This window comes from Bidens hawaiensis, unplaced genomic scaffold, assembly GCF_021521415.1.
Source record: "Bidens hawaiensis isolate Kalapana, Puna unplaced genomic scaffold, B.hawaiensis_p1.1 tig00011610_1, whole genome shotgun sequence".
Lineage (NCBI taxonomy): Eukaryota > Viridiplantae > Streptophyta > Magnoliopsida > Asterales > Asteraceae > Bidens > Bidens hawaiensis.
The window spans coordinates 418,998-429,529 of NW_027491906.1; the positions used below are offsets into that span (position 1 = coordinate 418,998).

The window sequence follows — 10,532 nt, forward strand, 5'->3', positions numbered from 1 at the left end:
GCCTAGTATTAGTAACAATAGTATTATTTTTATTTCATTGTTATTATTAGTATTTATTAATTATTAGTTTTTATTAATTATTAATTTGTATTCATTATGAGTATTTATTATTTATTTGTATTTATTAGTACAGATGTGGCAAAGTGGAGGATTAGAAAACCTTATAAAGTGACACATAGGATAGAGAGGTGTTCCGGAGTTACCATGTGGCATTAGGGGTTTTTTTTTATTACTTATATATTATATATGAAAGCTGTAAGATAATTTGAGATCTTAATTTAGTTTAAATAAAATGAAAAATTCCAACTCACCCACCACGTAATCAGAATTTCACACACCACGTCATTAAAATTTAACGTTGTTAAATATTTAAGTAACCGGATTGTTATTGGTAACAAAACTAAAAATTGGGATTGTCACCGATCACATTGTTAGTTGGAATTATTATTGGTCAATGGTTAATAGTTTGGATTATTAAAATCAAAATTTTCTTTTTTTAATTGTTGTATCATATTTTTTATGTGATTAACTTACCCAACCCAGGCTGTCAAATCGACCCGAAAATTTTTATATCCGGTCATGTGAAATCGGAGCATCTATACATAGTGAACCCACTGGAAAAAATTCCTGGATCCGTCACTAAAACTAAGACTTTAAATTCAGCTTGACATTGGTTGCCCAATTAAGTTAGTTAATTATAGTTTAAATAGTAAAATAAATCATGTAACACTGATGACATGATCGTCATGGATATAATTCCCCACTTACTATATCTATATAGTTTAATTAGGTTTTTGCATGACTAAAACGATGGTCATCAACTGTCGGAAGCTCGTTGGTTTCTAAAAGATAATCAGATTTCCTTCAACAAATATTCGTCCAAACGTTGCCAATGCCGTCACCTCTGCTTTGGGATCTCAAACTTGGATGATCAGTGGCGAAGCTTGGGCTTCGCCATGGCGGTGACCGAAGTCACGGACCCAAAAATTTTCGAGTCGGTGATTCGGTTCGTGTCGGTGTGATGAGCCCTAAAATATACATAAAATTATATAAATATTTCCTACATGCTGAATAGTTTTTGGGCTAATAATTACTTTTAATAAATTCATATTTGAAATTTAAAAATCTTAAGGGTAAAAGGAGGTAAAATATGAATTTTATCATATCACAATAAATAATTTGAATTATAATACATCAAGTTGTAATTTTGGTAAAGATCTCGTGAGTTTTTGTGATTAAGAAAGAAATTTAATTAAAATAAGGAAACAAATAATATTGTAACATTTCTGATTGTTTCCTACAGTAATTTAATCATAAAACCAATGAAAATATATTAATTATTTTATTTATGTCTATATAATAAGGCACAGTTAAGAATTGAAATATCATATGGGCTGATATTATTTACATGGCACTATGGGCTTAGATTTTCAAAATCTTCTACGAATATTAAGTTTTTGGGCTCAGATTTCCAGAATTTTCAACGAATTTTAAGTTTATGGGCCTTGAAAGTCTATATAAGCACCCCTAAACTTAACCTTAAACATTACCCTAAAGAGCCATACGAATTTTGGCAGTTCCAAGGCTTAGGATTGCAACTTTTGAAGGCTTTGGAGTTGAAGAATCATTCGGTGAAGCGCTCATAGTTTGAAGACAAAGAATACTGGTTCTATCTTTATTTTCTTTCGTCTTCATTTATTTTCACCATGAATTCTTTTTTGATTGTTTTGTTCAAACTTAAGATGCTAGGTTAAATTGCATAAACAACTTAGGCTTATGATGAACCTACTTTGATGTTTTGATTTGACTTGGGATTATTTATCGTTATTGTTTTTATGATTTAGTAAAAGGTTTAACTATATTAAATTGATGCATATAGATATTTAGGATTGCTTGATGAGTTTTATTCCATAGTTTCCTTGATTATTGTTTGTCATATGATAGGTTGCTATTAGGTCAATCACTTTGTGTTCTTGATTATTTTAGGATCGATTTGCAACAAGATCATAGGAATAATATTTATCAAATAAACCTAAGTGTGCTACTAACCTAAATAACTGTAAGGTGCTAGGTTATTGATAGGTTTTTATTATTTAATCTTGCTAGATTTAGTTCTCTGTAAAGAGTCCGTCTAGGTTTGATTATTTAATATTGTCTATTGAATCAATTAAATTTATTAAATTGCCTTTGATTTCCGTGCTATAAGGTAGGATTTCATTATAAAGGAACTAAGTCACAATTAATTAGGTAACCGTAATGAACTTGATTTTTAATATTGGTGTGCATTAAAACTTATTAGAAACCCATAGGTGTCTTCTTGAGAAGGGTTAGGGGTCCTGTTCGGGTTTTTTTAAGTGTCTATTTTACAATCCCAGTCCATAACTAAATATTTTTCTGGTTAATTAACAACTAAAACTTAGGTGATTCTAGCCTAAGTAGTTTTACATTGTCATCTGATTTAATCAACAAACTTGTGCTTTCGTTTAATTTACTTGTTTTCTTAAATTAGTTTCTAATAATAGTTTTAAATTAGTATTTTACTTAAACCCCCCCCCCCCCTAAACAAATATAAATAAATAAGTCGTGTCTGTAGTTGAGTGTAATTAGCTAATAAGTGTAATTTAAAGAGTCTTGTGGGTTCGATATCCGAACTTACTTAGTTTTACTAGAGTCGATCGGTTCACTTGCCGGTTAGTAGTTTAGTCGAGTTTTAGAGAGTCTAGAGTATTACTTAGTGTCTATTTTAAGTTAAATTAGTTAATAATTATTAAACTACTTTTAGCACATCAAGTTTTGTGGTTCGGGCCGTGTCAGTGGTTCGGGTCGAGTCAGATCAAACAATTGACATCTATAAATCTAATTTTTTTTTCATTAATTCAAAACGATCGTTCTGACATTTAAAAAAAAACTAGACCTAAGTGGCAAATAAGATACAATATGGCAAGTTAGAGTAAAATTTCACCATATAATAACATTACAAGCTTAATTGACTAATTTCCTCAAATCCTCAATTCACAATTACAAACCCTAATTTTATAATCCTTGAACTATGTTTAACAACACAAAGGTAGAGCAAATAAACTATTACCTTGCGATGGACTGAGGACCGTGGACGAGCCACGAGCGGCGGCTGTGGATGAGTGGCGGATGGCGGTGGGCCGATGGCGAACTCAGAAGGAAGAAGGCAGGTAGAAGGGAAGCAGCCAAGCAAAGCGTTTGTTTTTAAAAATTCCTGTTTGATTTTTTTTTAAGTTATATTATGTAACAATTTACAGCTAGCCCCTCCAAATTTGAGTTTTGTTAAAAACTAAGTTTTTTACAATTTTTATAACTTTTGTTTATAAAAACCGTTAGGTTTTATAAAAAAAATAAAAATCAAACGATAGGGTATTATATTAAAAAAATTGGTGAGCGGTAGCTTTTAGGAAAAATAAATTGGTAGTGGCCGCGCTTAATACCTATAAAAATTTTCGAAAAAAATCGCGAAATTTACCCTATTAACAGAAAAAACGGCAGTCCCGGTCCCTTCTAAGCTGCGCCCCTGTGGATGATGGACAATGATGCCTCACATCATCTCACTTCTTGTACAGCCACACTATCCCCTATTTTTGAATTGACGGTCCTGTGGATGATGGACAATGGTCTCCCCCGACTGCATATGTTTTCTGATTTTTAGGCTGGGCACGAGTTTGTGGTCCTTCTACATACAAATGAAACAAAGATTGCATAATTCTTTAAAGGCATTACCTCATTAAAGTTGGAAACATTATTGATTGGCAAGTGAAATTTTGATGATGCTGAGTGGTTCAACAACTCATGTTCATGATGGGTACACATTATCGAGGAATCTTTTATGTTGCACTTATGCATTTATTTGGAGGCTGTGACATGCTTTTATTGACATTTATTGTTTTTTTAGGGCGTAAGTAAATTATCGAGGAAACTTTTATGGTCATGTCTGTCAAGTATCAGCATCATTACCTCTTGTTTAAACCACCTTTTATTTTAATACTTTATAAAGAACAAAACTCTAAAAATATTTATAAAAATTAAATTATGAATTATATACAAACGAATTTCTTTGATCTTGAGGTTGCCACTAATTAATACATGTCATATATGCTTTTATACGACTTGTCTCAATTAAAAGTTCCAGATTAGGTTGCAGACAATGTTTTAAACATCGGTTTTTTACTCGTACCGGATTGGGCTAAAAAATGGTACAACCGGTTAACACCACTACAAAAATAGCCAAAAGGTGCGGTGAATTTTGCCAAAAGGTGTGGTTCTAGGACCGCACCAACTAGATGCGAATCTTCAGATATAGGAACCGCACCTTTTAAAAAACCGCATCATCTAACCTGCATATTCACAGCCGCACCTTTTACATCCTAATCTGAACCGCATCTTTTAGTCGCACCTTTTACATCATAATCTGAATAACTAAACCGCATCTTATAACATATAAAATAACCGCACCTTTTAGCTTAAATTCTTTTTTTTTTTAATTATTTTCCGGAAACAACAATATACAAAACCAAACAATTTATGCAGCTGCAAGCTGCATCTACATACACATATATATAATATTTTATAGATGCAAAACCAAATAATATATTTAAAAAAGGTTTCAAAATGTACAAAACTCATGTTTCAAGGTACCACAAATGCAATCCAAATACAAAAATCATGTTTCAAATATTCAGTACAAAAAACTCTAACTTTCATCCTTGCAACCCGAAAGAGCCGTATTCAATCTTCATACTTGCAATGCAAATTCGAATCCGAAGTCTTCATACTTGCCTAACAAAACAACATATCCAAAGTCTTCATATATATGCATTTGAGTCAGAAATTAATCAAACTCAAACCCTACTCATATATAAGCGAGTTTGTACTTTACGCTTTAGATATAGATGAACATAAAATAGTAGAATCTGGGATAACCTTGGGACGCTTTTAGAAAGTTCATGCCCAGCCCGCAAACAGTTAAACTCCAAACACGTTATTAATCCAATGATCCATTAAGTCTACGACCATAAAGTCAATTTCCTTATGAGAAGTAATCCCTCCTTTATTCCATAACTGAAAAAATAATAAAATTATCTAAATGTACACAAATAAATAGAAAAGTTGATATTTTATATATTTATGCAAAAAACACTTGCCTTTTCAACAAAATTATATTGAATGGTCTCCACAAATTCCCGCATGTGTTTAATGACCATATAGCCGAATTCCCAACTTTCTTGTTGTTGGTTGCACTGCAATTAATTCACAATTAATTATTTTAAGCACCTGTAATAAGTAATAACTTGATATAAAAGTATAAAACATACATTCACCACTGTCCATGTAAATTTTCTCCCGAAACCGTTATCAGCTAGACCCGATATGGTGTAGTTCTCCTCACTTTTCCCCCATTTTAAAGAATCAACAATATAGGTGGTTGAGGTGCCCGGTTCAAAGATAAAAAGCGTCCAATGACCACTAAAAAGTAGAAATTATGAACAATTAAATATGTATGTGTATGACTATATGTATATGAATATATGTATGCGTATGTATTGACGAAAACGTATATATTACCTGTTAGCAAATGGTGCAAGAAATATCTTTTGTTTCCATGATATTTGAATATTTCTTTGATGTGTTCCACAACAGCCTCCGAATTTGTGTCACATTCTGTACCTTTAATGCAGCTAGGATCAAGGAATGCGCATTCGGATTTGGGCAAGAGAAAAAAATACCTTGAATATATAGATATGAGATAAAAGTTAGTAATTAAGTAAATTATATCCAAATAACTAAATATGTTTTGTACCATATTTAAACAATAATAACTTACATTGTAAACGAATGTATAATGCTGAAATCAAGCCATTCCTTTGAAAATATTCTTAACAACTCTGAATATGGGATTGCATTTGCAACTCGTTTGGGGTACATCCCTTGAGGTGAAGAAATGCAAATGGAATGGCGTGTACCGACAAATTTGTGTAAATGATCAAACATAACTCGAATGATACCCGCTTTTTTCTTTAATTTTTCCAATATGGGTTCCAAATCAGGATCTTCCCACTTATCGTGTTCGGGATCATTTACTAGAGTAATTTGTGGTTCGGGCTCAGGCTCAAGCTCGGGTTCGGGTGCCCGTACGGTAGCATATGATATGATTTGTTGCTGGTCCATGGATAACAACTAAATACGATTATAAAAACATTAGTACATATATAATAATATATGTTTATATATATACAAATTGATATATAAACAAGTTTTTGAAAACTAACCGCGTTTTAAAACCCGTCTTTGAAAGGATATAGATTTTCCGTTTGATTTTGGTCGTCTTCATCAACCTAAAAACAAACAAATCGTTGAAAAATCGAACAAAGGAACAATATAAAGAAGAGTAAATGGGTCGGCTACCAAATGATAGGACGTCATGTGTTCGTCATGGAATTGTGATGAGCCATGATGCACTTCATCAACCTAAATTTACAAACAAATTGTTATAATATGAACAAATCAAACTAAATTAAAAAATAATTATTAGATTAAATGGGTCAACCTTCTGTGGACGGTAACTTGAAGTGTCCGAGGTATCATCATCATCTATTTGTAGCGAAGCATCCACTCTCGGGGCACTAGATGAGCTAGGTGCCCCTTGGTTCCCAAGCTACAATTTAACAAAGAAAATATTATAGTAACTATTACTATACTGATATACTAAAATATATTTTAATATAAAAATACCCTTATCGCATCTCTTGGCCATTGAACGATCTGGTCAACCATTTCTTCAACTTGTTTAAGTTCACTCGTCCTTGCCACTTTGTAGACTTTCAATGTCTTAAATTCATCAACGACATCATCCACCGTAACCTTGACACAACCCTCAATTATTGTTTTACAATGTAGAATTGTAGCAGTGCTCGGCCAGACTATACCATCAGCCACTTTCTCTAGTGAATCACCCACTTTTAGTAACAACTCACAACTGGTGTGGCTCTGAAAAATCATTCAACATTTTTAATATATATAACATTTTAATATAGCAAATTATAAATATATTACCTTAATAGGTGGATAGTCGACTCGTATATTAGGTCTCGCATCCACCTATGGTACCAACACTTTATCATGATTCACATTCTGAAACAATCCACCATGAGCTTTTGTATAACCTATAAATACAATATAACAAGCAAATTAATTACAGATTATTATGCTATCTATGAATTCAAGCTCTCATAATGGCTATGACGTTCAGAAATGAAGAGCTAAATAAATTACAGATTTAATAATGATTTTGGTACTTGTAATTAGTTACAACAGAAATGCAGTTTCATGGGCAGGTTGCATTGGGTTTACTATTAATTTTGGTAGGTCAAACTAGGCAGCCTTTCAGTTCTGAAAATAGCAAAGCGGGTCACACCAGGCGGATTAACATTAAGGTGTTCTGGAAAAGAAGTCATTTATTTAGATCCACCCGTTCTAACCCACACCCATTTTGACCTGAACTTCTTTCTAACATAAATCAAAATAACCTTTTTTTAAGCTGGCCCGTTCTGGCCCGCACCCGTTTTGGCCCGTTCCATCAGCACCATTTAAGAAGTTTTGTTTTGATATAAAAGGATTTTACTTTTGTGAATGTTATATAAGTATTACACTGCTAGAAAAAGCCACTTTCAAACAATACAAAAAGGATTTGAAAATATATAATATGTGTACAGGATGCAAATCAAGTTTATAACTTTAATAAATAGTAAACAAAGACTAGAATATGTAATCACATCAACTTTGGTCAATCTGACAAGTATCATAGTATTTTAATCCATCCATCAATATCACTTGCGTAAAAGTAGAAATCACTTTTTGCATACTCCTACACTCCCACATAAATAGTATAATACAATAAATCTATAACATGTAATCACCACGTAGTTCAACATTTCAGAAGCAGCAGAGAATACGAATATTAGAACAGTTTAGTGACATCTAAGGCAATCCTGTCAAAGTAACATTTAAAAAAGATTACAAATAATAATAATAATGCAAATCTTAGAAGGAAACACACACAGTCATTACCGATAATCTGGGATAAGGTCCTTGATCGTCCCCCATGCTCGGGTCCAATAACTCGAACTAGCGGGTCTTCCTTATTTTTAGAATAGCTCCCATCCGCTATCATACTTTTCTCCACTCGTTTCTATAAAAAAGATATGCTTAAACATTCAGCTATAATAATTACAAATCAAACTAAATTCATTTTCATATAATTAAATAACATAATCATTTACCAAAGTGCCAGCCTTCTCAATTGCAACATCATCAAGTGAATACAACTTGGTATCTTTGTCTTTTGTTGCGTGACCCATTATAAACAACTTTGAACGTTTGTTTAGTATTCCTTTAAGTACGGGGTAGCTTGATTCAAGTTGAGGCCATACAGTTTTCATCTTCCTTCTCATACCACTCCATCCATTGCGCCCTACATGAAGTTTGTGTTTTTTCTTGGCATTGCTAGCTTTAGCTTTCTCTCTTATTTCCTTCACACAATCAACAAATTGTTATTAACTCAAAATTACTAATAATAATAAACAGCTCAAAAATACCTGATATTCCTCGCTTGTCCTTTGTTTATAGAACTCCTCCCAGTCCTCAATTTCGATAAATTTATATACTTTGTAAGCTTTCTTGGTATCGGGTGTTGCGTTGTATATATAGTCTCTAGCAAGCCTATGTCTAAAGTTAATGCCAAGTCTTATAGCCCACTTCCTCATATACGCTTTCGGGGCATCAGTATCGATTATCCAATATTTCTAAAGTTTAAATAACATCAAGTTAAAAAGATTAATTAATTTATAGGTATTCTATATTTCTTATAACTTAAAATATAATTCGTACCTTTACTTCTAACCACAGATTATCAAAATCTTTATCCTCAAATTTGGACATTTGAATATGACATGGAAAGAGATGTTGAACCTTCATCCCATAGAAATGACCTGAAACGTCCCACTATTTTCGGGTCATCACCAGTGGGCTGATTATTTTCATCGAAGTTTATAGCTATCTTCTGATCGGGTATCTTCTTAAAACAAGCAGGGCCGCGCTTGGTTGTTGATTTTCTTTTCGTACTCTTACCTTTGGTTGGTTTTTTTGCCATGCTACATATGATAAGTGAATTAAAGACAAATACACATATGAAAGAATCATAACCCGACAAACAACACATGAACTTAATTATACCGGGACCACATACAATATTTAAATCCTCAACCACACCAACCCAAATATATAAATAGAGCAAAGGGGCTGTGATTTTCAAGAACAAAAACAATAAAAGAAGACTTTACAATGGCAGTGGATTGAAGAAGATGAGACTTTTATTCAATATTGTTGTTCAATTTTATTTTCAAGAATGAAAAAATGAACTTACTCTCTGGTGCGTGATTGAGGACGAGCGGCGGGGTCTGGCGTCTACCGTCGAGGGCGGAGAGGACGACCGACGAGGGCGGAGAGGACGACCGGCGAGGCAGCGGAGGCTAGGGCTGGCTGTAACTGCTCTGTTAAAAACCTTTGTATTAGTGAAGCTACTAACTAATTAAGTTAATATATTTTAAGGGGAAAGTAAATTTCTTTTTGAGGGAATAGGTAAACCTTTTGGGGGAAATAGGTAAAAAAACATTTAAGGGGAAGTAAATTTCTTTTGAAGGGAATAGGTAAAAACTGGGGGGGGGGGGGGGGGGGGGGGGGAATAGGTAAAAAAATTAGGGGAAATGGGTAAAATTATTTAAGGGTGTAGACTCAGCTCATCTGATATTACTGAAGCTTGAATTTGAGCTCGAATAGAAAGTTCAAAGATTCAGCTCGGCTTGAATAAGCCGGAGGACTTAATTTGATACAAGACCGACTCAAGTTAATTTTCAATTGAAGTTAATAAATTCTAAATATAAAATTAATAAACTCACTACGATAAATAAAATGTTTAAATGAAATAATACAAACAATCGACAATGTCTCATTAACATGGATAATCAAACACACCATTTTTTATCTTCATCATTCTCGTTTATTCTGCATTAAAAAAATAAACAGGCTATTATACTAAAAAATAAGAATAAATTATATTAATAAATTGGTTATATCAAACCTTCATCAACATAAACCCCATTGATGTCATCACGCAAGTTTGTGGTGTGCATAAAGTTTTCGTAATTAACCGGTTCAGTATCGACCGAAAATGGTGGAAGATCATCAAAGTGGTCGTATTCATCCTCGTTAACAACATTATCAACACCAAGAATGCGCCGTTTACCTTGCAGTACAATGTGGTATCTTGGTTTGCTCGGGTCCTTGACATAGAAAACTTGTGAGACATGTCTTGCCATAACGAATGGTTCGGATTTATAGCCATGAGTTGCAAGGTCGACAAGTGTAAAACCATATTTGTCAACTTGAACGCCTCTACGGTTATTTACCCACTTACATTTGAACAAAGGAATATTGAAACCATGATAGTCCAA

The 10,532-nt window shown here is 33.1% G+C and overlaps 1 protein-coding gene across 1 annotated transcript; it reads right to left on the reverse strand.

Annotated features, from left to right (window-relative positions):
- Positions 1-8,090: 8,090 nt before the first annotated feature.
- LOC143538345 (uncharacterized) lies at positions 8,091-9,235 on the reverse strand. Its single transcript, XM_077031923.1, has 3 exons — positions 8,911-9,235; positions 8,619-8,825; positions 8,091-8,552 (listed from the first exon to the last, which is right to left on the reverse strand). Exons 1-3 carry the CDS (start codon positions 8,995-8,997, stop codon positions 8,283-8,285), a joined length of 564 nt encoding a protein of 187 aa, XP_076888038.1. The 5' UTR covers positions 8,998-9,235; the 3' UTR covers positions 8,091-8,282.
- Between the last annotated feature and the right edge of the window lie 1,297 nt (positions 9,236-10,532).

Excerpts from the sequence above, each read along its gene's own strand:
- LOC143538345 (XM_077031923.1), bottom strand. The coding sequence starts at position 8,997 with ATGAAGGTTCAACATCTCTTTCCATGTCATATTCAAATGTCCAAATTT. Across the intron at positions 8,826-8,910 it reads ATCTGTGGTTAGAAGTAAAG|AAATATTGGATAATCGATAC; the intron begins GTACGAATTATA and ends TTTAAACTTTAG. Across the intron at positions 8,553-8,618 it reads GGACAAGCGAGGAATATCAG|GAAATAAGAGAGAAAGCTAA; the intron begins GTATTTTTGAGC and ends GATTGTGTGAAG.